The sequence below is a fragment of the Gossypium hirsutum genome, chromosome A09 (genome assembly GCF_007990345.1).
Source record: "Gossypium hirsutum isolate 1008001.06 chromosome A09, Gossypium_hirsutum_v2.1, whole genome shotgun sequence".
Taxonomy (NCBI): Eukaryota; Viridiplantae; Streptophyta; class Magnoliopsida; order Malvales; family Malvaceae; genus Gossypium; species Gossypium hirsutum.
In genome coordinates, this window is record NC_053432.1 from 64,448,290 (window position 1) to 64,475,783 (window position 27,494).

The window sequence follows — 27,494 nt, forward strand, 5'->3', positions numbered from 1 at the left end:
GCCTTTTATAGATTGTTAATAACAAATGAAAGAGTCCTAATTGACATAAAATAGAATTCCTAACTTAGTTTATGAAGAAAACAAAAGCCTAATATAATAGATAAAATAAGTAAAACTAAAACTCTTGGTAAAACTTGATATAATAAATAAATCAAACTAAAAACTCCTATTGTAATTAAAGTGTCCATATCATTACTCCCCTTCTCGGAATTGAGCTTGTCCTCAAGCTTAAATTCAAAATAAACTTCAAAATTTATCCAAAATCATCTATCTCATCACCATCTTGCTTGCCTTTAACATCTGGTACTTCTATCCAAAATAACATTTTACATTTGTGTCCCATGGAACAAGACTCGTAACAATTATAACACAGCCCTTTCGCCCTTCTTTCCGCCATTTCTATCCATATCAATCTCTTAATAAATGGTGTAGAAGAACCTATTTTGTCGTTGTTCCCAGTTGGTTCTATTGTTGGTCCCCATCCCTTTACAATGTTCTTAGTTGTTGGAATGATAGAATTGCTGTCAGTGTTTTGGGAAGTTGGCCAATTCAAGATGGCTCGAGATGACAATTTGGAAGAGACATTTTGTTTACATTCCAATTTTTGAGCCATATTCATTGCAACTCCAAGGTTTTCTGGTTGTTGCATCTCAATATCAATTCTAAGTTCCTCTATCAACCCAGCAGTAAAGAGGTTTACTTGTTGTTAAGGTTTAAGATCAGTAGTCCTAGCCAATAGTGATTGAAATTGACGTTGATATTCCTATACAGTCCCAGTTTGGTTCAAGTTGGCAAGTTTTCCCAAGGGGTTATTACTCATAGGTGGCCCAAACCTTACATGACAACACTCTTTGAAGCGCCCCCAATCAAGATTTGCCTCTTCTTCTTCCATTTGATCAAACCACAATTGTGCCTCTTCTAAAAGATGGAATGATGCTAAGCTTACTTTGTCTTCTTCGTTAGTTCGTTAATTGCCAAAAAAAAATTCGCATCTTTTCAACCACCCTAAAGGATCTCCAACACCATCATAAGTGGGAAATTCCATCTTAGAGTATCGTGGCACCATGCACCCACCATGTTGCAAGTCTAAATTCTTTTTCCTGCCTCCGCTACTGCCCTGTTCTTCATTATTCTTCTCTGAATCTCCTTTCGTTATCTTTTGGACTGAAAGAGATAATATCATCATCTGCTCCTCTAATGCTTGTTGCCTTGTAGCCATTTGTTCCATGAAAACCTCCAGCTTGGTTGTCAAAGTCTTTTCATCATCCATGACCGCTGGCTCGGATAACAAGTTGTTATGTGCCTTGGCATAAGATCTAGTCACAGGTCTAGACGAGAAAGAATTCTTGTTTCGACCTATGGTTACTCAAAAGGTGTAGCACCCCAAACCCGGCCCAGACGTTATGGCCGGATCCGACATGCCACATCGAAGCGCTCAAAACATTTTATATTGTTGATCCAGAAAAACCTACTTAGTGTTTTAAAAGATAATTTCATTATAGGTTAAAGTGAATGAAGCTGTGCACCAGGTAGGAAACCAGAAAAGAGGTAGTGAGTCCATCAGACTGCTTAAGTACCAAGCTCCCTTCGGATTCAATCCTAGACATGCATACCGCCATTGCCACACCTTAACGTCATGGATATTTCTAGGAAACCGATTTGATTAAGTCATTTTTAGGAAAAGTGATTAATTTTGGAAAATACTTTCATTGCGGAAGCTTTGCTTGTTGTCGTGTTATTTTGAAATCAATTGTTGTTTTTTTTTTTGAAAATGCGCCCTAAGGCTATCCAATTTCAACAGTTAAAATAAGTAATACCTATCTTAGTAATACATATTAAAACCATCAAAAATAATTAAGCGGCCTTATTACATTTAAAAACCCAAAACTTTAAACGTAAATAAAAGGATGTCCAGTTCACCAGAAGAAAATCAAACTTTCAAAACGGGTGGCCACTCCGAATTCCCTCACAGCTCCAAGCCCACTATGGTTGGGGATTTCCTGCGTGGATGAAAATAAAAAGGGTGAGTTTGGGGAAACTCAGTGTGTAAGGAAAACCCATTCAAAGCCCAAGTCAGCTCAAGCTTATTAGGCCTAAGCCCATTCAGGTAACAGTGGTACTGGACCAGAGCCCTTTTCAGATTACAATAAACTGGGCCTTAGCCCCTTATTCAGATAACAGTATTGCCTATAGGCCCATTTCAAAATACATGCAACATCAATAAACATATGCAAGCCCATTTGGGGAGACTACTCAACCCACCAACCACTACACTCCACCCGTACCAGCCATACACTCCATGTGGGGAATAGCTCAACCCACCCAGCCTAACACTCCACAATTGCAGCATTGCTGGTCAGTTAACAGTAAATTGAGGCAAATCCTCCAGTACGTGGACAAGCCACTTTCAGTACTTCCTCCGTCAATATCTCAGTCCCATGCATCAGATAATAACAACATGGCATGCAGTAAATAACAACAGTCAAACATGCATTTAGGTCAATTTAACCCTAAGAGTATTTCGGTAATTTTGCACCTAGAGGTATAACAGTAATTTTCCATACATAGGGGTATTATAGTAATTTATCTATTCTTAAGGTTTTTCATGCATATTCCTACTTTTCATGTACTAACAGAATCACGTACCGAGGGTTATTACCGAATTGAGCTCGTTGGCCCATCATTCCAATTTTGGCCCATTAAGCCCAAAAACATCGAGGGCACAGAAATCATGCACTTTGCAGTCCAAATTTTGCAGCTTACCAAAAATATTAATCGATTTACCTCACGAGCATTCGCACACTCGCAAATCTACAAAATACTAGTTTTTGGCATTTCGACTTTTCGACTTTTGCTGATCCAGACTAAGAAAGAGGGTGTTAGTTACACACCTGTTTGCGACGATAAGCTGACGAGATCCACACACGAACTGCCTACAATTGGATTACTAACACGTTAATCTAACTATTCAAATACGAACTACGTATTAACCCCTTACAATATTTGGCCAACCACATCTACAGATCATAGTAAGCTTGTAAGAAATCAATAAGCAACTCATTAACAAATTTTTGTCAATGTTTACCATATAATCATAATTTCACTGCAAGCTGTCTTCCTAAGCAACAGTCACTAAATCATTTATAACTGGAGCTACGAAACTCCAAATCAAGTGTCGTTAATTTTCCCTGAAAATAGACTCATATATCTTCTATCCATAAAATTTTCAGAATTTTTGGTTTGGCCAATCAATACCAGATTTTTCTTAATGTTTCCCATGTTTCACTGTTTGACTAATCTGACCACTATTCATTACGAATCAAATTTCTCATTGTACAGAATTCGAAATATGTTCTCATTTATTTCATTTTAAACTAGACTCATTAAGATTTAATTACATAATTTATTCACCTTCTAACTCATCTCTCACAATTTATGGTGATTTTCCAAAGTCACGTTACTGCTGCTGTCCCAAGCAGATTTATTACCAAATCACTCTTTCACACATAACTTGCATGCATGTTATTTAAACATGTATATCACCAATCAATCATCATATATCTATGATTTTACTTAAGTATAATCTCCATTTCATCATTTTAAAGCACAACATATTAGCCGATTTTTCCCCTTAGTATCTAAGCACATGCATGCTCATTTGTTTGGCTCAACTTCACATATCTTCCATTTTTCATCAAAAGAACATGAAACAACAACCATTTCCTTCATTTTAATTCATTACCAAATGCTCACAACACCACCAAAAACCAAAATATGCTTCAAGAGTTAAGGTAGAATCAAGAAGAACTCATGAACATCAAGATAGAAGCAAACTACCATGAAATTACCTTCAATTTTCTTCCCCAAGTGACCGAACATTCAAGAGCTTTCTCCTCTCCTTTCTATTCTCTAACTTTAGGCTATGATGAATAAAGATGGACAAAACTTTGTTCTTTTCACCCCTTTTTCTTTTAATAAAATTTCATATTTCATCCATTTAATTCTTTAATACAAAAGACATGAAATTCCCATCATGGAACATTTACCTAAACCATTATCATGGAACATTTACCTAACCCATTATCATGGAATATTTACCTAATCCATTATCATGGAACATTTACCTAACCCATTATCAATTTGTATCGATTTGTACCATAAATTATGGATATCAAGTGCTCATATTGTCTACAACAACATGATGGCTGGCCACTTCATGTAAAATGGGAGGTTTGTCATGCAAATCCTCCTATTTTGCACTCCTATTTATTTGGCCACTTCAATTTAGCCTATAGCATTTTCAAACATTTTCACATAGGTCTTATTTCATAATTTCACCCCCTTTTTCTTATGGAACAAAAATTAACTAAAATTGCCGGGTTCTATCTTAAGCTTGGGCCTTCTAGAGGCCCACTAACATAATTAAACCTATGCCAACATTCACAGAATACCCAAAAATTGGGGCGTTACAAAAGGTAGATTCGTCCTTGACTGAACCCCCTCTCAAAATAACGTTTCTTTTGATAGAATAATTGCTTTTCTCTTTATTTCATATTGACAGCCTTTTATAGATTGTTAATAACAAAGAAAAGAGTCCTAATTGACATAAAATAGAATTCCTAACTTAGTTTATGAAGGAAACAAAAGCCTAATATAATAGATAAAATAAGTAAAACTAAAATTCTTAGTAAAACTTGATATAATAAATAAATAAAACTAAAAACTCCTATTGCAATTAAAGTGTCCATATCACAAGCATAGAAGGGCCACCATGGTATGTGGATGGTGGTGAATGTAAGATTTTAACCTACATTATATACCTAATTAAGTCTAAAATCAAGTGATCCAATTTAAAATGACTAATTTATTTACTTTATAGGAGTTAAACCATATTCATTAATTTAGTTACTTGATGGATGTATCGGATAAAATGTTGATCATTATAAATTGATCCTTCCTGTAACACCTTTCACATGTCTTAGCATACAGTAAAAATGGGATATGCTACTAGAGTATGTACAAAACAAAAACCTCAAAGATCTTTGGATATTTCAAACCTTAAACCATTTATCATAAAATCATAAAAAATATATTTAAATCATTTGAGGACTTTAGAAACATTTTAAAACCATTTAGAATCATGTTGTAGGAGTTCGAAGTGCCTGAGGTAAAATACGAGCTCTAACGGGCTCAAAACTCACAAAACAAAGTAAAAGTGTTACCCAGTGACCTAAGTATCGATACATAACCCCAAATTTTGACACTGTGGGCTATGTATTGGTACCTAGCTCAATTACTATATCATTTTAGCTATTAACTTGCTCTGGCCCAATATGTATAATAAGGGTACTGGAACCTAAGCCCTTGAAGTTGAAAAGTAGTCCAAAAACACTTAAAAACATGTCCAAACACATACATGCCATTTCCATAAGTTACAAGACATTATAAAACAAATTTAAGTCCCTCTTCAATCTCAAAACGCATATCACAACATATTTAAAACAAATAACGAATCAAAATCCGATTTATAACACAAAAAATGTGGGGGTGAGCATTCGATCGAATCAAGTGAAAAAAATTTAAGTTAATTGAGTTAACGAGTCATATTTTATTGTCCTAATTCAATTTGAATTTTTTTTCAAATCACGTCGAGTGAAAGGAAATTCAAATCGAGTCAAGTGAAATTGTTCGAGTTAAATTAAAAAATTAAACATGTCAAATTAAAATCTTGTTACAGTATAACTAATTCCATGTTACAACACATAAATTTGAAACTATATATATTTGAAAACTTTTTCAAAGCAAAATAATAAACAATTATTTTGGAATTTTTATATATATTTTAAACTTTTATTTTTTTTGAATTTTTGTTTGTATTTTTTGGTTGAGAGAGAGACCAATTTGCTCATCTTCAAAATTGTCAAGGACCAAAGGGGTATTTACACCGATCTATTATTCGAATTATAAAATTCAACTCGACTCGAACTCGAAACTTGAATTACTTATTTGAGTTTACTCAAATAACTCAATTCGGTTAACTCGAAATTCGATTTTTTCGAATCAAATTGAGTTTTGCTTACCTGTACATAGAGGAATTCAAAATAAAAATAAATTTACATTTTTCAAATACATATTCAAATCTTAATGTACATGCCATAATTCTAGTAACCAAGTCAATCAAATAACTGAATTACAATTTTAAAATGTCAAACAGCGATGCGATGCTCTCAAGTTGAAGTTCAAGCTACTTAGCAAGTCTTTAACCTAGCGTTTTAAATCACTAATTGTTTAAAAAATTTCAGTTTGAAAACGAATTTCTTGCACAACAGAAAATAATTTTTTTGAAAATTGATCCGGTTTGTGATATTTATAGCAATAAACCTTAAGTCGAAATCATACTTGTGTTTTCAGAAAGATGGATCATTGTCGTTCCCGGTTTTAACGAAACAATCTTTTTCGCTATTCTTGTACCACGAATTGCCTCGAGTGTGGGCTCGATCAAATTGAATCAAACACAAAAAACTAGAAGTAGTTTTCTTTTGGGGTGAAAAAGAAAATTCTCTTATCAAATAAAAACTGACAAAATCGTTATTCTGGAAAATATATTTAATTCTCAGGGAATAAAAGTCTTTCTATTTTCGGGCAAAATAATGATATCTGAAAGTTGTGTAAATAGTCTTACCAGTGCCATCTATTTATTGGGAGAGAATGTAGAACCCTTGTTGAATTAGATAGGTTTATTTCAAATAGAAAAACACTTCCTACTTAGAGTAGGATTAGGGTGGGTGACACACCCTTAGTATTCCTACTAAGGTTGTCGCCCTTCATATTTCATGAACGGATTTTGGGTCTTTCTCACATCAGATCTAATTATGAGTACTTCCCGAACTTTTCAATCTAATACTTTGTAATCTGATGTTACCTGATTTGGTTTTTCTATTTCCCAAAATAAACTTCAATATTTATATTAAATAATTTTCTCATTCCAAATTTACCTTTGTTAATATTATGACGATTTTACTCTTGATTAAATTTCTAAGAAAATATACTTAATATTTCACCATTCAACTTGTTTATTATGACCACATGGTTTATTTTCATTTTCAAGCTTTAAAATAGCTAAAAAACATAAACTCAATCTTTCGATCATTTTTTAGAAATCTTTGTTCATTTGTAAATGAATTCATTTTTCACTTTCATGTTCATGTTCATTTTCATTTATATTTTTGTTTTCATTCAACACGTAATTTCATTTCTAGTTTCAACGAGCTAGTGGAGGGATCGATTGGATATATACAATTTAGGCTCAAATGATTTATAATTAAGTTTCAACTTTTCGCCTATCAATTATAAACTCATTTAGTCACAAAGTCATTCCACTATAATATCGTGACTGAGCTCCCCCCAACGACATACCATTACGAAAGCAACTCGATTAGTGCTTGCCCAATGACCTTGTCATAAGTGTGTTGCCCTCATAGGATATCCTTTATTTATTTGGAATAATATCTGTTCTCCCAATATGATCTTATTTTATCTCATGGTAACCATTACATCTTTCTTTATGAAAAGTCAATTACTATCAAATAGTAATCAAGTCATTCATCACAAATATGAACGACCCATGGCCATGTTTACTTTTTATCAACCATGTAATGCAAATGAGAGGATATAATTTACCCATATCCCAGGCTATGAATTCTACTGTTGTGAATGACACTACATATTGTAGAAGTTGTACACCTAATGCACCAATTTTTGGTTCCTTATTTATTCGAACTCAGGCTTTTACTAACATCAAAGTGTACGAGACTCACATACATAGTCCGTCATCCACTTAGGATTTAGTTATGCCATACTATGAATGTCACAAGTGAATGAATTCATAAACAGATTCATGATTTATTCTTATTGGGTCTTGTCTGATGTATTATCAGTTCAATCAGTCACATTTATGACCACATCTTTTGGGAGTCATCCGTTTTGATGCCCAAGACAAAGCATCTCCATAATTAGACTTGATAGACAATGTATTAATCTTTCAATTAGTTTGCTTGTTTCTGATTAAACTAAGGGTATGTTTAGATTCATCCACTAATACAAGTTGTCTTTTCGTATTACGATCCAACCACGTGATACTACTTAGTATTAGTTTAAATGTTAGACAACCAATGAGCAACGTTTGCTTCCATTTTGCTTTGCGTGCAAAAATCATATGAGGACAATCATACAAATTATATTAATGAAATCCATGAATTTGTTTTATTATTCAATTTGTTCGGAAAAAAATACAAGTTTACAAACGAATATACTACACTCAAGGTACTAGATCTAACAAAAATGCATGAGCTCAATAAGTACACAATGATAATCATACTAGTCCTATCCAGTTATTAATGTTGATCCCCTATAAGTGTTTTTATTCTTGAACTAGCTTTGCCACATCAAGTGTTTCAATTAAGTCCATTTCTCTTATTCAAATTATGAGATTGAACTTACCATTAATAGTTATTAATTAGTCAAATTATGAAGTTCATAATTGGACTCTTATTGAGTGCTCAAGAACTTAATTGACCATATATCCCTTTAGCCATAATTATGTAGTAGATTCACTTATAAGTTCCATTTATGGTCATTTGGTTCATAAGTGTCAAACATTCCCTTTTCATTTCTTTTATTAGGGTATAAGATTAGAAATTATCTTGTTATACCAAATAACATCCAATTATAAACCAAATAGTAAATATATATATAGTATTATGACATATTCTTTATTCACTTATTCATTTATTCAAGTTTCCTTTCAATTTATTTTGCTTATAACTTTTAATACATACTACTTTAGTACACACATACCATTTTTACTTGAAAACAATTCTCATTATACATTTTAATTCATTTCACCCTTAGTAAAATCTAGTAACATGACTCGGATACCTAAGACTCCATCCAAAACACACCAAGAAACACCTAAGTGTTTAGCCATGAGGCACCATACCACATCCTTCCAGACACAACCAAATTGCACATAAATGCATCCATCCAAACACACCCAAAGAGCACCGAAGTTCTAAGTCCAAAGGCATTAGAGTATGCATATGACTGCATAGCTCAAAGGCAACAAAGAGTGCATGTAATATATACAAAGTTGAAGGTAACTGAACTCCATATATAATCCTTATTAACATGTCCAATGTATCTTAACTCTTTTGCTAAGTTTATTAGGGCATATAATAATCGTGGTTATCATACATCAATTAAAACCATTATCAATTAAAACCAGAGACATATTTCAAAGTTTCAGAGTATATTAGACAACCATTTGTCTAATTTTACATAAAAGCACTATAAGTGCTTCTACGTATTGAATAAAATTCATATTTGAAAGCCGTATAACATGTTTATTTATTTATTTAACATCACACTCTTAGTAAATTCAATAGTGGTCATTAAGACCTCAAATGCAAACATAAAGCCAAAGCTTCATTTATGACCACATGAACGTGCTATCATATTCTTATTAGACAAAATAGCCTATTAATCAAAAAATTACCATGGTGATATATTAACATATTACCACATTACATACACATTTCACACATGTTCATAAATAGCAAATCATGCTTATTCATGGAAAGTAATTTTCCAAACACCATATTAGTCCACAAAACACTTTATAACAAGGTTTACAAAGCCCTAACCTCTCAAGTCACTTAATTTACTTAATCACAACACTTTAAATAATGGAAACTTTTAAGCATTTTCTTGTATTTTTATTTTCATATTTAATTACACATATTCTTAAACTTTCTAAACATGTTATTGTAGGAAAAGTATGAGTATCCAATTATTGGATGCATAAATACTCAAAATCAAGCTTCCAAGTAATTGGATCTATCCTCTCCCTAACTTGAGAATCCAAAATCCCACCAATCCTCATATTCTCACAAACAAAGATATAATCTAACATGAGGACCTAAGCTTTCTAAGCTTTTATTTAACAACCAATATCAAATAATAAGTTATGGGAGATGGAAATCACCATATCTTACCTCACTGAAGCTTTCTCTCAATAGCTTCAACTTTCTCTCTAAGACTCAACCAAACCCTTGGTGAAAATAGAGAGATTGAAGGTGGAAATGAGTTTTGGAGATGAGTTTCCAAGTGATTTTGACAAAAATTCAAGGTTTGGGTGTTAGGTTTTGGAGAAATCTTAAGAAAAAACATGAAAAATGTAAAAAGAATGAGAACCTCCATAAGAGAAGGCTGGCTGGTTGGAGCAAGAAGAAGAGCTAATAGAGGGCTTTCTCTTCCTTTTTTCCAATTTAAAATTTACCCAATTGGGCCAAAATCCCATAGCCCAAGTTTATAGTTTTTAAGATAGTGATCCACATTTAACATACATAATCCAAGAGTCCTAGAATTTATTTTCAAATAATTATTTCATTATGAAATTCTTTGGAAATGACCAAAATGCCTTTTCATGGCAAAAAATATCATTTTACCCATTTATTGAGTCTTTGTATAATTTTTTCACTACAATAAGCACTTATTAAATTCAAATCTCATAATTTACATTTATCTCACAATATAGATTCACAAATAGAAAAAATTACATCTTCTCCCTTTTTCGATAAAATTGGAAAATTTACAAATTATTCCATGTACTTTCTAATCTTTCTAATTTGATCCCAAAGCGATTTTTATCATACCATTACATATTCCAACTTGTTTTTATGCCAATTAATATATACTAACTCACTTTTCACATTTAGGTCAAATCTGCACTTCATTCCTCAATTTAAAAAAAAAAATTAATTTAGTATTGTTTGCCACCTTATCATCTCTAAGATTCTTTTCATTGATTTTCATCTCCAAAAAAGCTTTTCTATCATAAAAGTTCTTTATCGGACTCATTTTCCAAAAGTTCTTACAAATTCACCGTATTTGATCTCAGAGTAGTTCATATGTCTCATCATAAATTTTGGGGAGTTACACTCCTTCTAGTTCTTAGGGTAACACGCACAAAAAAAAATAGCCTCTATCACTAGGGGTTGTGCAACAAAATGAAACAAGGTTAAGGGGGACAAATTAATTAATCTTGGTGTTTTTCTTCGTCAAATTCAGTGACCGACTTCAATTTCACATTAAGTAATTTTATATACTAGTAAAAACTATATCATTCTAGAGATTCTAGAATTATTGTTTATGAAACGTTAGATTTTAATTCGCATAGTCACATGATCTTGAATGTTTTATATATGGCATCATGGATATGGTTAAAAGATATATGATTTTCTAATTGAGTGAATATATAAATGTTTATACGATTGAAAACGAAACTTATGATTTTTACTAGAACTACGAAAGTTCACTTAAAGCATGATCTATTGTTCATTCAAAATTAGCTTACTATCTTTGATTTTATGATCAATGAATTTGATATTAATGAAAAAGTATTATGCCTTTAGGAGGATTTGATTTTAGGCTTTTAGCACACATATTTTTTCATATGTTCTTATGAATTTGATAATAATAAAAAAGTCTTGTGACTTTTGTAGGATTTGATTTTAGGCTTTTAGCACATATATTTTTTCCATATGTTCTTATGAAGTCGATAATTATTGCAATTATTTTGCTTTTATGGTTATTTTTTAGATTTGGTGGATTCTTTTTAAGTCATCACTTTTATGTAACATACTTAATTTTGTTTAAAAAACTAGGTATATATTATATTATGTATCTTTTAAATATTTCACATAAATGGACATTAAAATTTGTTATTCTGTAAAAACATTTTATTTGATGTCTATTTGATATATAATTTGTCAATTATCAAAGTGATCAAATTATAAAATTTTCATAAATGTAAATTAAACCATGCATGTATAAAATTGTTATCCATATAATTTATGAAATGTTTATAATGATTTTTTTTTGGATAAATTAACTTTACTACTCATTAGAACTTCAAATTTTATAATTTGTTTGAAGGTGAATTATTTAATCTTTGAATAGTAAAATATTGGGAAAAACCAATATTTTTGTTGGATGTATATTTGGATGTCCAAAGATAATGCATATATTCTGATAGCATTCTTCGAGATCGATTAGTATTGCAACAATACTAAAGACTTTGGGGATGATGATAGATGACTCTTTCTTAGTGCAATTTATTTTGAACTTACTATCTCTAATTTATGGGTAATTTTAAAGTAACTATAACACTATTAAAAATAAGTGGGATATTGTTGAACGGGCTAATAAGCTCATTTACAAGTAAACAATATTAAAGAGTCAAGGATGTCATCTCATCAACTTCGTAGGTCAAATAGTTACCAAAAGAACTTAAGGTGAAAACCAAAGAAGAAAAAACACATCCATCAATATCACTAACGACAAGAAAAAGGAACGAACAGTGGATAAATGTCATTTTTAACTTATAACTTATATTAGTAAATTAGTTAGCGATGTGAGTTACTTAGTTGCAGTCATCTGCACACACATTCCTATGGGTCCAAGCCTTGAAATACTTCTTAACATATTTATTTCATCATAATTATTACTTAATAGCAGTACTATGCAGTTGCATTTATCAAGTGAGTAGTGGACAACTTTTTGAGATTAAATTGAATATTTATTTTTGTACTAATTTTTATATACTATTTACCACCAATCTCCTTGTAGGTCAAGGAGTTGGCAAAGGATTTAAGGTGGAAACCAACAGATTTAAGAAGAATAAGATTACACATATCAACGTTTTTAATGGCAAGAGAAGGGAAAGAATGGTCGGTAAGTGTCACTTATGTAATAAAGTAGGACACTATAAGAAAAATTGTAAAAACCGCAAAGTTTAGTTCAAAAAGAAATGTAATTTTTAGGCTTATGTTTGAAATCAATTTAACTAAAATTTTTAATATTGATGATTTGATTATGGTATTAAACTCATGTATCCAACATCACGATGTATGGTTTCCTTTTGATCTAAACCACAAATCCAATTTAGGATTTCTTATATGAGAGGAAATGGACGAAGGCTCCAATTGAAGGCATAAAGATTTATCATTTAGTCTTTGATGTTAACTATCACTTAAACTTATTCTAAGCCTTTTATATACCTTTGGTTTCTAGGAATATTGTTTTTGGGTTTAACGTTAAATTTAGACATTACTATTTCAATTTATTTAAGAACAAAACTATTATAGGACCTGAAAACCTTATTGATAGTATATATAAATTGAAACTAGATAATATTTTTATAAAATCATTACTTGTTAGATTATAATAATGTTAAAATTAAACGTGTTATAATAAATAAAAATTCTGCTTACTTGTTACATAAATATTTGGATTATGTATCCAAAGAAAGACTAAAAAATTAGCGAAGAATGAGATTCTATCATATCTAGATTTGACTGATCTAATGTATGTGTGAATTGTGTTAAGAAAAAGTAAGACAAATATAGAAAGAAAAGTGCCAAAAAAAAAATCCTCAACTTCTTAAAATGACACACATTGATATACGTGGACCCTTTGTTAAAACTTTTAAAGAAAAAAAGCATTTTATCACACTTATTAACGATTTTCCGTAATATTATTATACCTTTCAAATCAATAAATGCTCTTGAGGTATACATTAATGACGTCGAGAAACAATTAAATAGAAAAGTGAAAATAGTAAAATTGTATAGAGATGGTAAATATTCTATATTATACATTAATGCATCATTATCTTGTTCAAAATTAATATTATACAACTTGTTTTTGTAATTTGTTACATCTAGTCCAACAATTTCAAGCTTAATTAGCATGATTCAAATTAATAATCCAAAAATTTTGTATCTTATTATGATCACACAATTGAAAACAAATTAAATATTTCATGTGTTTAATTTAACCAAAATATAAAATTTATATATGCAATTAAATCATATCTAAATCTTATACCATATTTATATTATATCAAAATACCTTCATAATTTTGAAATTAGTTTAATGACAAATTTAGTCACTAACGTTTAGTCATCAACCTTTTTGTTTTTTTTCAAAATATTTTTCTAACAGATTAGATGAAAGTACCATTAAAAAAATTAACGTGGATGATGTGAAATATTTTTAATGAAATGTAATTTATTACTTAAGCAATCCAATAAGATAATTACATGTAAAAAAAATGAAATAAATAAATCATACATGAAATTAAATTTAAAGAAAATAAACATAATTATCTAAAAAAAGTTTCAAAATGAAGAATGCATATGTTTGTTTACTAAGAAGTTTTAAAAAGATAATTAATAAATCAAACAAAAAAAATTGAATGTGTGCATTCATTTTGAAACCTTTTTTAGATAATTACGTTTATTTTCTTTAAATTAAGAGTTATTTTTTTTAAGTTCATGAAATATTTATTTATTTTATTATTTTCCATATGTAATTATTTATTGGGTTATCGAAGTAATAAATTACATCTCATTAAAAATATTCCACGTATGAAATTCTATATCATCCCATTAAAAAATCATCAAACCTATTAAAAAAAGCAATTTGAAAAAAAAGAACAAGAGTTAATGGCCAAAAAGGGCTCAAAAATATAATTAGGACTATTTTGACAAAACATGTAAACATTAGACACCAAATTTGTCATTAAACGTTTTGAAATTTATCCCTTTCTACTATCAGAATGATTCTTCCATTTTCAATTTTTTTTTCCCAATGATGGTGTTTGGGCCTAAGCCCAACTATAACCCAAAGATATAATTTCGACGCCAGCGCGCAAGATTGACGGAGAAGAAAGATGAGTGCCGAAAACGAATCCTCTGTCTCTCAACGTCGCTTGTCCTGCACTAAATGCTTCGACGCTCTCTGGTTTTTCTATTGTATTCCTCCCTCTCTCTATTTTCCTTGTTTTTTTTTTTACCAATTTCAATTTTTTTATATGAATTGATCCGATTATTCTTTGGGCAGCTCCGGTTCATCAATTGCAACAGTATTACAGAGAAGGAGTTTTGGATAATTGCTATGGAAAATGGAGTGCTCTTTGGGATTGTTTGTATTTGAAAACCAAGCCCTCTTCTCAACTCCAGGTACTTTTTCCTCTTTCTTTTAGTTTCTTTTCCGATTTAAAAATATTGCAAAAAGATTTAAGGAAAAACTATTATTTCAATTTATATTTAATTTTTTAGCTTTTAATTTGTTAATTAGCTACTTAGTGGTTTCCTTATGCTTAAATTGTGGTTCATAAGCTAAAAGCTGATTGGAGGAATTTATCGAAGATGAACTATCAACAATTAAATGTAATGTCTCTTTCAATTTGAGCAGCCATTGATCACAAATCTCAATTTTAGTTGCGAGTGCCATCCAAATAAGATATCAGGTTCTACTGAGAATCCTAATTGCTTGGGATTAGCTTGTTTTCAATTGTAATGTTAAACTAGGTCTTTCTGTAGTATCTTAAATCTTCCATATTTTTGGGAATTGTAAATGGTGCCCTAAATCTCTGAACCATAATGAAAAAAAGATAGCATTTTCACTTTAGGGTTTACAGTCGATAACCGACTAGTTGTAATTTTATTGCTATGTTTCGCATGCTGTGAATTCATCTCTTCAATAATGAATTAATGAGAAGTTCCAAAATGTTTAGCTAAGTTCAAACCTGTGTTATACGGATATGTGTCCTATATGAGTATACTTATTTTTTTTAGAGTTATTTCTTATATTTGGAAGAGCATACCCTTTACTCATGGTTGAATATGTGTTGAACAAGGCTTTAGGGAAATGAAGGGGCTGAGTAATATAGATTCAAAAGATTTTAACCTTTATCTCAAAGTATATTACTATGATAACTAAGACTAGGTACAGTGGAAGACAAAAAGATGACTATCAATTGGGATATAACCAAAAAATGGTTAAGTGGGTAACCTGGATATTGCAAAGGAACTTATGGGGGGGAAAAGACTCACCATTTCATCTTAGCTAAAGAGTGATTACCTTTTTCATATGTGCTTAAATGGTTCGAATAATTTAGGTACACAGAATAAAGGAGTGTGGAAAAGCTCATGCATGTTTGTTTGTGAGGAACTCGAAAAGACAATAATTGCTAGAAATATAAGTAAGTAAATACAATTATTTCTTAGGTGAAGAGGTAAGACACTGACATCTGCACTGTTTAGTTAAAAAAAAGGAAGTCCTTGATGCATTTTGATGGTGACAATTGAAGAGAGTTATTGATATGGCAAAAGTTAAAGAAGTGCCTTAAGGCTTAAGCTTGGGTGTTGTACATTTGTTTATTGGGGGGCTGGGGGTGGGGGGTAAGAAAACATAGCATGTCCTTTTATGAATGCTAATGATGATAACATTCATGTAAACGGAACGATGACTAGGAACTGTAGAGAGGTTTATTGACAGCCCAACTATTTTTTCCATGTAGAAAAAACTTAAATTGCAATTGCATTTTACCTGTGCTATCTGTTCCCCAATAATGAACTGGTCCTGCTGAAAACAGGAAATTCTGGAGGCTCGTGAGAAAGCCGAGTCTCATATTTGGACATTTCGGACACCTGAAGAAGCACAAGCTTATTGGAAGCAAGAATTTGGACATTTAAATGGTCGAGAATCGAAATAGACTTTAATTAAGCTGCTTGTTGCAGACTTACAGCTGAGTTTTCTTGGTTTTTTCCCCTTTAAGTTCCAGTTGTTACCTTTTAGCTATTACAATAAATCAATTTAAATCAAATATTTGATTCTTTCTGCAATTTCACTGAATTCATTCAACATGTGATGGCATAACAGGCTCTCCCTCCTTTACTTTTAAAGAGGGATCGACTACATATAAGGCCAGCCATTGATAAACTTGGTTGGATTATATCATACATTAGCAAATAATCGATAAGTTTTGGCATCAAGAACTATTTGTCTGACTGCTGCAATGGCTGCTATAATTGCCAGTGCAGAGAAAACCACTGCAATGGAAACATTCAACCAAAAAACAAGACTCCGCTTTGACGGCTTAAATGTCAAGTTGAAGAAAACGACAGGTAAGATGAAGTCAAGGGGCATGAAACCGAAAGCTCCAATGACGGCATTGATGTCTCCGAAAAATGGAAGCATAGCTGCAACTGTCGTGGCTATAACAACAGATAGTGATCTTGAGACTACCCTCGGGATAACATTACGGGCAGACAACTCTTTGCTCTTTGGATCTGCAAATGTTCTTTCCAGCACTTCATTTGTTGGCTGCAAGTAGACCTGTGACAAAAACCAGATTTCTATTATTGAATACATGAACCTATGTTGACCCGACACACATGTACCTGAAGAAAAAAGGAGAGTCGGAAAGAAGACGGGGGAGGGAAAGATATGCGCTCACCACGCCAACTGCTGATAGTTGGAGAATAGTAAAGAGGTTGGTCATCAAGATGAACCATTTTGGCACCAAAGGATTTCCATCATCCACGAAATTACTGAGTAAAAGGCCTTCAGAATGGTTGCCAAATGCCCAATAACCAGTGATGGCTACAGTGAAGAAAGTAATGATAAGTACCGTGTAGCAAACACATAACCCTTTGAACATCTTCCCCTTCACCGGTGGTGCAATTGTTGCCTGAATTTCTGGAATGATACCATTGCCATAAGTTGTGGCAATAATGGCAATAGCATTGAATATTCCAAAAATTCGGCTTTCGGTGTCACCTTTCAGGCCATAATCCTTTTTTGGTCCCTTTGAAGAATTCCCTGGAATAACAAACAAACAAAAAAGCCATTTTTAATTAATCATTGAATCAAGCAGATGATGGAAACAAGTTCTTATTGTATCTCCAGAATTACCTATATATATGGAAGCAGCAGCGGCACAGGCACTATAGGCAAGGCATAGAAACAAGGATATCAAATTAATATGCCTTAGTGAGTGAAAAGATGGGATTTGTGCTAAAACCAGCATCAAGAGCCCAAATATAATAACGAATTCGTAAAGCTTCATACTCCCATTTGGTTGTGATAGCAAGTAAATTGCCTGCAAAAATTGGAAACCATTTTCAATCATCTTAAGCATAACTAATTAATAAATAGGAATTTTCTGAAACTAGAGAAAACAAAAGAGTTACCTTCATACATTGTCCTCCCAGAAGAGTGCAAGCAATTACAGCACCATAGCAGACCATGAATTGAATTGGCCCAACATAGTACCGACCCCATCTTGGCCCTGCACAATACAATGTGTTACAAGAGCTGAATTTAAGCTAGCATTTTTTTTTAATTTTTATAATTTTCAAGTTCCAAAAATATGGTGCTTAGAAATACATGAAAATTTATTTGATTCAGAGTTAAACAACTTCACAAATAGGAATAACTAATTGCATATGACTTTAGATCATAATCAAAACAAACACACATCATTCATTTGACTCTATTTGTAGAGTTGGCTCACAATGAACAAAATACTAACTTTATATATAAAAAATAAATAGATAAAATATTATTTTTTGTAGTTTAAATCTAGTTTGGTAACCCCAAAAAACGAAAAAAAAAACAAGCTTTCTTACTCTAACTTAGCTTCTTGTTTTTTTTTTTACAACAATACTAAATTAACTCTAGATAAATAGATATATTTATTTTAAAAAATTTTAAAAATAAAAAATAACTATTTGATATATTAACGGTGAAAATTTTTAATTTTAAGTATCCTTAATTAATATCTCATGATGCGATGAAAATCAATGCTTTAAATAATTAGTAATAAAGTTTTACGAGCTACATTAAAAATAAAATAAAAATAAGATGTATACACCATTAATATATAAAATAATAATTCTAAATAAAAAATAAACAAATATTATATTCATATGTGCTATTTACATATTACAGATCACCAATTTCACCAACCAGATAAAATTATTAAAAAAGAACAGTCCATCCGCAATAAAATATGCCTATATTAAAATAAAGGACATCAATTGGTTTTACACCATGGCAATGTCCTTGAAATTGGTGGATGCCAAACTGTCCACTTTTTCATCTTTCAATCAAAATATTTTTTCTTCCCCTATATAATAGCTATAAAGAAATATTTGAACAAAAAATTCAGCCAAAAAAATATAAATTACATAAATATTCAGTTAATAATAATCAGAGAATATAAATTTGTGTGTATTGAAATATATTATTATTTTAATTAAGGGTAAAGAGGAACTATAAGTAATTTTAAATTTTATATAAAAAAGAAATTAATGTTAAAAAGTAATTATAGGAATAGTAAATAATTTGGAGCCATTCAGCAATTCACAAGTGTAAGGCTGACATTTACTGGATCTGCGTACGAAGTACGGGCGAGCTTGGCCATAGCATAGGCATTTAAATTTCTTCATTTATTTATTTGGTAAAAAGGACAAGTTTTTGTGAATCAATAATGCAGGGTCAAATTTTATAAAAAAGTTGTATTGAGTATGTTTATTTATTTATATTAATCTTTTTTCTTTTTCAATATACATACATTTTTCACACATTTAGAAAAAAAAAAAAGAAAAGAAAGAAAGAGTGAAGTAGTTTGGAAATATTTGTAGGAGAGGAGAGTGGTTACCCAAGATGTCATTAGCCATGTCTCTGAAGCGAAGATGTCGGCGACCCAATTGAGCATGGTGTTCAAGGACTAGAGATAGCAAGTTGTAAGAATAGAAAGTGACCAAAGCTCCGACCACCAAACTTATAATTCCGGCAGCCCATCCGAGGAAGGTGAATGCAAATGGGAGGCTGAGAAGCGGTGGTGCAACAATTGATGTGGTCAAGTGGTAACCACAGTGCAGCCATGATCCTATACTTTCAATTGAAATATGTTAATTAAACAATTCAAACTTCACTTGGCTACGTAAGCTTGAGTTCCCGTTTTCTTTTTGACCATCTTTCAACACATTTCTAAATTTTACTAGCTGATAAATAAGACAATAATAGAAATAAAATAAATTAAAGGTCAATGATATAATACGCTGAATTTTTAGTTTTAAATTATAAGTCTTCAATCTCAATAAAATCTTAATTATAAAAAAAGAGTAATATTCCAAAAAACCTGCATTTATTATCAACTATATATAAATAAAGGATTTATATTCACTTAAAAGTTATAAAATAGTAATTAAACTATTTAAATATTTTTATTTAAGTTAATAAATTATTTGATAATTTTTATTTAAGTCATTGGGCTGTTAATTTTTTTTAAATAGTGCAGCTAGCGAGTTTCAAGCAATAATTTGATGATAGGTATGGTGGATCGGAACTTTTAAAGTTATTTGGATTTTGATTCCTAAATTCGTGACTTTTAAAGTTGTTTTATGAAAAAGACTGAACTGTAGAAGAGAAAAAGAAATAGAGCTTTCATTTAGTGCAGGTGGTGCGAATAGAAAATGTCATATAACAACGATTTTAATAGTTCAATAGTTCAATGATTTTAAAAAAAAAATTCAAATAATTCAATGATAATTTTATAACTTTTTAAAGTTAAAAGACTAAAATATAAATTTACTAATAGTGTAATAAATTTGGATATAATTTATCTTTTTCTATATATTAATATATAAAATAATGACATATTAGGAAGAAAATTTAAAATTTAGTTGATGTGATAACATTAAATTTATCGATGGTATATGATTGAATGTTAACTCCATAAGGAAAAAGAAGGAACAAGTGTTGGAGTTTGTGTCTATGATATAAGAAACGCAAAAAGTAGTGAAAGAGAGAAAAAGGGAGAGCCAGAAAAAAAAACAAAGAAAGAAAGTCGGAAGATTTTTCTTGGAAAGCAAATCAAATCAAAGCAATGATCATAAATTATAAGACTTGGATGGAAATTAAAGAGAAAATACTAAAATAGAATAGTGAATACACCTTTGGATTTAAGAACAAAGAGAGCACCAGCATCGAGCTGCTGATGAGTAGGAGAAAGGTGCTTGTGGTGATCATAATCATCTTCGCCAGCTTCATGTACCGCTTTGGAGTTTGCACTGTTACCCAAACTACCCATCTCTCTCTCTCTCTCTCTGAGATTTCGATACCAAAAACAATGAAGAAGAATGAAAGATTGTTTGGAACTTAGGTCCCCAAGATGGAGGAATTATAAACTAATATATTTATATAAATAATTAAAATATTACCTCTTTGGTTATGGTGTAAAGTCAACCATGTTACAGCAGCCATTCACACTCATCCGTTGGTCATACAATAATGACAAACTCTGTATTTTATTTTCTCAATATATATATAAAATACGAGTCGATTGATGGAAATATCCTTAACCATGTACATTATGATATTTTATTTTCATTATTAAATTTTAATATTAAAATATTTTGTTGAAACCATTTTTATTTTGAAAAAAAGGGGATCGACTTTAAAATAAGGTATGGAGTCGCCACCGATCTTCTCCGAGGTGTGATCGGATCACCTTGATCATTTTAATAAAATACTTTAATTTATTAAAACAATGATTTTGGACCTACGAAAATTGAGAAAACGGGTTTGGGAGTCGATTACGTACTAGGAAGGATTAGCACCATCGTAAAGCTCAAAATTGGTACCTAATTGGTTAATTTATGTCCTAATATCGAAAATTTTGAAGAAAAATATTTAAAATATGATCCTTAAAAAATGTGGGAACAACTCGAATTGGATTTTAAGATTCACTCATTCCAAATGAATAAAATACCACATCCAGCACGTTAGGACACGATATTTTAAGCCTCCAAAAATTGAGATCACGTCATGATTTCCAAAACCCGCAACCAAATCTTAAAAGGGTATTCCGTTATTTGACCAAACGAAAAATCGAAACTCAGCATGTTAAGGTACGATCTCTCGAATTTCCAAGCGCGAAACATTGCCTTGTTTTGAGAAAACTCAAATAAAAAACCGAGTCAAAATATACTTGTTTGGTTTGTTTGGAGATAAAAGACAATCGATATTCAGTGAATATGAGAATTATAACCATAATGCAATTACAAAAAATAAAAAAAACATAATTACATGCATGAACAATAATATGTGAATACAATATGAAAGCTAATGACAACAAGTGATATGCAAAACAATACAAAAATTAGGAATCAATGTGATATAAACAATTTAAAGATGATTAAATATATACAAAGAAATAACACATGCAAAGATTCGAAATAACTTGTATGCATATTAAAACTGATAATATATGAATGATTATTAAAATATATATTATGTAAGGAAAAAAAAATTCAAAACAAATAATACATAACATAAACAAGTTAATTTAACTAATGATATATATATATATGAAAATGAAAAAATGTAAATGATGTATATACTAAAACATTTAAAATAAATAAAATATACAAGAATCCTTTAAAGAGAACCAAATTATACATTAATAAATTTAAAAGAAAATATATATATGTATATATATATAATAAATTTAAAAGAAAATATTTACATAAAATAATATGAAAACAATAATGTACATAGAATAGAGCTAATTTTAATCATACATTGTATGCATAATATATATAAGAATATTCAAATGTAATATCATACAAAATAAGATATAGAAAGAGCTCTAAAATAATGTTTTTTTATTAAAAAAATAATATTGTCCAAGTGATTTTAAATATATAAATATATAAAAAAATGCTAAGTGAATTTTAATTAAAAAAATGAATTATGCAAATAAAAACTCAATTAAAAAAAATCAAAATAAAATGAATACTCCATAAATAAATAAACCATTGAAATCAAAATGGGGATCAAATCGCAACGTGCGCGAATGCACAGGGATCAAAACTGAAAAAATTTCGAATCCTTAAACGCAGCGTTGAAGCATGGACCAGGTTGAATTCTTGCGCAAATCTCAGGGGAAAATTTAAAAAAACAAAGAAAATGCAAATAGGGCCAATTAGATGCTAGCACGAAAGAGGGGGACTAATTGCGCAAATCCCCCTTTCAGAATTAAAACGCGCGGATCCCTCCTGTGGGTCGGATCAACGCGCGGGTCAGGCACCGATTAAACGGTGCCCTTTCCTTATTGCCATTTAAACCAAAAAAAAATTATTTTAAAATCATTTTTTAACCCTTGTATTCTAAAAAAAAAACCTAGAACTAAAAAATTTCCTTTGTTTCCCCTTGTTTCCAGCCGAAAGGCTAATTCCCCAGGCCTTTAATTGCCACCGAGACCGACTGCGACAATCGAAGCAGGGCCTTCCAGTGGTGCGTGCGCGATGTAACTCTGGTGAGTTTCTCTCTCTCTCTTATATTTTTTTTCACACACAAAAAATAGATTAAAGGATAACAGCAAAATCGAAAGGAGAAGAAAAACTAAAAATCGCCTTTAACAAATGTTATTGTTATGGATCTCTGTTTATTTTTTTATATTTTGAATCTATGTTCTCTTCAAAAAAACCCATCATCTTTACAATCAAAATTCGAAGGCTTTATAGCCAACATACAAGCGGTTTCTTACTGTTTTTCGTTCAAGTCGTAGGTTGTGGAGTTGTGGAGAACGAAGAGCGCAGAGCGCGGGTGCGAACATGGAGCGAGGCACATGGGGATCGTGCGTGGAGGCGCTAGTGCTGCTACGCAGAGGGAAACTTAGGGTTTCTAAAACCCCAAAACTTTGGGCCTATCAGGCCTTTGTATTTTGGGCCTAAGTCTTTGTTTTATGAATTGGGCCTGGTGTAACTAAATTTGGACTATTATTTTTTTGTTTTTTTGTTTTTTGTATTGGTATAGGCTGAAATTGTTATTTGGTTATTTGGTTTATTTGGATTTGTTGGGCCCGGGCAAAAATTGGGCCTTACATATTTTATATATAAAATTACATTTTATGTTCATGTTAAATCATGTTAGTGGCATGATTGAAGATAAACTATCAACAATTATATATGTGATATCGCAGCCATTAATCACAAATCTCAATTTTAATTATGAATGTATTCAAATAAGATATAAAGCTTATTGCATCACCTTCATATGCTCCTACACGTGTCTTTTGCAGTTAAACTTGATACCATACATGTGTTCTAGGCCAACCTCACACCAAGCAGACTTTAGATATCAAGTAACACCATTGCCAACTCACACTAAGTCATCTTTATTAAGAGTACATAAAATTTTAGGATGATTGATTGCTTGACCGTCCTAAAATGTCCTATCACCGCCATTACAAGAGACAAGTTGTAACCCTACCGTTAGCAAGCTTAAGACGTGTGACATCTTTTATCTCCTGTATGTAATCCCATTCACAACAACAGAGAAACCATTGTACACATAGAACCAAACATGTAGAGTCTTCTGCTTCCATCATTCCTTCCCTCCCTCTCACTCTCTCACTCTTGACTTCCTTTAACGAAACCAAGCACAGTGACTTTTCGCCCTAACAAAGGGTAAACCGCTATCATCACCACCTCCTACTCCTCCCTATTGATTCCACTTGTTAACAATTGGTTGCAATAAGCGTGAACCGGAATGGAAAATCTAGACCCCAGTGTTCACTCAACTAATGAGCATAACCTTTGTGGCGATCAACAGAATCCCCAAAGAGGTGTAACTTGTAACACTCGGATTTCTAATAACCCGAAAATTTGAGATAATAGGAGGACTAAATTACAAGAGACCGCAAGTTTGCGGCCTCTATTGAAAGAAATGAGAAAACTAAAAACCGAATTGGACAAAGTTGATGACCAATTCTTGTTCGATTAGGATGGAACCTGTCAATTCCTTAGTAGGAGACATAATAATTAGCTATGGATGGTTTTCATGAGGTTGGTAATAACACAAGAGGGGCTATAAATAGCTGGGAGATGGCTCCTAGAGATGATTTTCTTCTCGATTTTGTTTCTTTTTCTCTCTTCTTCATCATTATCTTCGGTTGCTCTGGAGAAGGAATAGCTGGGAAAGGCTCTGCATGGAGCAGACTTCATGAGGATAGAGATGGAAAATTAGGGAAACCAGTAAGTTGGTAAGCTTTTTAGCCCTTTTGTGTGTGTAAAATGAAGTTATAGATTTTCAAAACTATTTTAAGGGTTCTGTATGTTTCTAGAAAAATGGGTTAAGCTAAATATATTTAGTATAACCCATGATTTTTGGTTGAAATGCTTAGCTGCCAGGAGAATGGAAGCTTTGGTGTTTGAGAAAGCTAGCTATAGAGACGATGAAGCTTTAGGTGAGTTCCAAACTCCAAACTTATTGTTAAGGTCTATGTTATTTAAGTATGTCATGTTTGTATAAACATGAAATGTGATGATATGTACATGTATTGCATGACTGTGGAAAAAATCGTTAAGGGTATAAATGAAGACTAGGATGAGAAATGGGGAGTGAACCTATTAGATACTGTCTCGGGCAAAGCTCCGGACCTTGTAGAGGGAACATTATGGTGTTCGAGCATCAATGTTAGGTGGTGTAAAGAAGGTAATGAGAGGAGGATTCGGGAAATGAAAATCATGGAATGGTATTTACCGTGAAAGCAATATCGACTAGTCTTTCAGGGTGACATGGTGACTATGGTATATGGCGTAAGACCATAGATGAAAGATGTTATAATTATCTAGTATGTGGTACGTAGCGTAAGACCATGGATGAAAGATGTCATAGCAGCATGGTACAAGGTATAAGGTATACGGTGTAAAACCATAGATGAAAGATGCTATGGTAGCCAGGTATGATGAGTAAAACCATGGATGAAAGACTTTATGACATCATGAGGTAGTACACCAGGATGACAAAATGGTATAAGACTATGGATGAAAGATTTCACGGCATCCATAGAGATAGTCCGCTGGGATAGTAAACATTGAACAGAGATGGTCCACTAGGATAGTAAGTATAGAACATAGATACGTCCGCTAGGATAGTAAACACAAGACAAAGTCTGCCGGGATAGTAAACATATGCTCACCAAGACAAGGGAAATGAGATGAGAAGGGCGTAAGACCCTAATTCAACTACGACAACCCCTAGAGTCCGCCATAGAACAAATGCGGAAAGTATGTCAGAACTTCAAATAAGGGGTATTTGGCTAGTATGCCAAGTATTAGATGTAACGCCCCCGTACCCAAGACCATCGTCGGATTCGAGCACGAGGTGTTAACGGACTTAATTCATTAATTAAACAGCTTAAACAATTTATTTTTAAAATTTTTAGACAAGCTGGCTAACTGCGTCACAGTAGCTTAAAAATTCATATATTGAGTTTCGAAACTCGAAATTAAGATCCGTAAATTTTTCCTGAAACTAGACTCATATATATATCTACCAATGTTTTTCTAGAATTTTTGGTCAGGCCAATTAGTACATTTATTAGTTAAATTCTCCCCTATTTTAGGGTTCGGCTACTCTGACCCCTGTGCACTACGAATAAAATTTATTTCTTTACAGAAATTCGATGACTATGACATTTATTTCACTTAAAAATAGACTCAATAAGGAATCCATACATATAAATTTTTAGTCCTAATTATTTTTACACAAATTATGGTGAATTTATAAAGTCATAAGAGGGAATCTAGAAATTTCTCTGACCCTATTTCACCAAAACATAAATATATCATAAAATACAACTCTTTTGCCTATTTTGTTTCTTCCACATGAAAATAGATTCATTAAGCTTAAATTAAATATTTTATTCATTATCTAATTCTATCTATACTATTTTTAGTGATTTTTCAAACTCACATTACTGCTACTGTGTGATTCTGTTTTATAGCCAATTTCACCATTTTATGGATTTCCGTAGATTAGTTAGCACATAAAGCATACGTGTTATCAAATATAATCTCGATTAGCCACTCCAATAGCTAATCATTCTCAAACATTTCCATGCCATCCATGAGCTATATCATAAGATTATATACACAAAAGGATTATAATGCTATACATGCCATATTCCCAAAATATGCAAGCCACCATACCGAGATGGTCCGTTGATAGTGTGAGCGTGCCTCCGACCGTCCTGATCTCCAAACCGGCTTGTCAAAACTACAAGGAATGGAAGGGAAGGAGTAAGCATAAATGCTTAGTAAGTTCACATGCAAATAAAAAATAACTTAACAAAGCAATTATACCAACCAACATTAGCATAATATCACCAAAACATAATCACATTTCTATTCATCATTCATCGTCTTACTACATTATTGTTGTCGTATCAAGTCTCAACCCGAGGGATAAGTACATACCTATCCAAAGTGCCCATTCCACAACAACACTTACCAATACGTCACTTGCATCTTGAGTAGTCTTCTATTTCACTAGAATTTTACCCGTTGAACACATCGGAATATAACTCGGATACATGGAAAGTTTGCACATAAGTGCAGCATATGTAGCCAAGCTACCATGTAACCCGCCCATAAGCAAACTCGGGCTCAAATCAACGAGCTCGGGCTTTCGCATCCATGAGTGAACTCGGACTCAACTTAACGAGTTCGGATGCTTAGTTACATATCACGAACTCGGACTCAACTCAACGAGTTCGGATGTTCGCATCC

General features: G+C 31.9%; 2 protein-coding genes and 1 long non-coding RNA gene across 4 annotated transcripts; 2 read left to right on the forward strand and 1 right to left on the reverse strand.

Annotated features, from left to right (window-relative positions):
- The first annotated feature begins 14,723 nt into the window (after positions 1-14,723).
- On the forward strand, positions 14,724-16,751 carry LOC121206121 (uncharacterized). Of its 2 annotated transcripts, none has more exons than XM_041076426.1 (3): positions 14,724-14,876; positions 14,965-15,083; positions 16,502-16,751. In XM_041076426.1, exons 1-3 carry the CDS (start codon positions 14,795-14,797, stop codon positions 16,619-16,621), a joined length of 321 nt encoding a protein of 106 aa, XP_040932360.1. In that variant the 5' UTR covers positions 14,724-14,794; the 3' UTR covers positions 16,622-16,751. The 2 variants fall into 2 exon arrangements, with proteins under 2 accessions (XP_040932360.1, XP_040932361.1); XM_041076427.1 differs by lacking the exon at positions 16,502-16,751 and adding an exon at positions 15,243-15,529.
- Positions 16,722-21,090, reverse strand: LOC121206120 (GABA transporter 1). The gene is made up of 6 exons (XM_041076425.1): positions 20,872-21,090; positions 19,574-19,804; positions 18,102-18,199; positions 17,824-18,010; positions 17,366-17,730; positions 16,722-17,244 (listed from the first exon to the last, which is right to left on the reverse strand). The coding sequence occupies exons 1-6, from the start codon at positions 21,005-21,007 to the stop codon at positions 16,864-16,866; spliced, it is 1,398 nt and encodes a 465-aa protein (XP_040932359.1). The 5' UTR covers positions 21,008-21,090; the 3' UTR covers positions 16,722-16,863.
- A 1,652-nt stretch (positions 21,091-22,742) lies between these two features.
- LOC121206122 (uncharacterized) lies at positions 22,743-23,766 on the forward strand. The gene is made up of 2 exons (XR_005901106.1): positions 22,743-23,236; positions 23,489-23,766. It is a non-coding gene; the product is annotated as an uncharacterized lncRNA (long non-coding RNA).
- The last annotated feature ends 3,728 nt before the right edge of the window (positions 23,767-27,494 follow it).

Coding starts and splice junctions, on each gene's coding strand:
- LOC121206121 (XM_041076426.1), top strand. CDS start 14,795: ATGAGTGCCGAAAACGAATCCTCTGTCTCTCAACGTCGCTTGTCCTGC. Junction 14,877..14,964: donor CGCTCTCTGGTTTTTCTATT/GTATTCCTCCCT, acceptor TTCTTTGGGCAG/CTCCGGTTCATCAATTGCAA. Junction 15,084..16,501: donor AGCCCTCTTCTCAACTCCAG/GTACTTTTTCCT, acceptor TGCTGAAAACAG/GAAATTCTGGAGGCTCGTGA.
- LOC121206120 (XM_041076425.1), bottom strand. CDS start 21,007: ATGGGTAGTTTGGGTAACAGTGCAAACTCCAAAGCGGTACATGAAGCT. Junction 18,011..18,101: donor TGGGAGGACAATGTATGAAG/GTAACTCTTTTG, acceptor CAATTTTTGCAG/GCAATTTACTTGCTATCACA. Junction 17,245..17,365: donor AACTATCAGCAGTTGGCGTG/GTGAGCGCATAT, acceptor TTTTTGTCACAG/GTCTACTTGCAGCCAACAAA.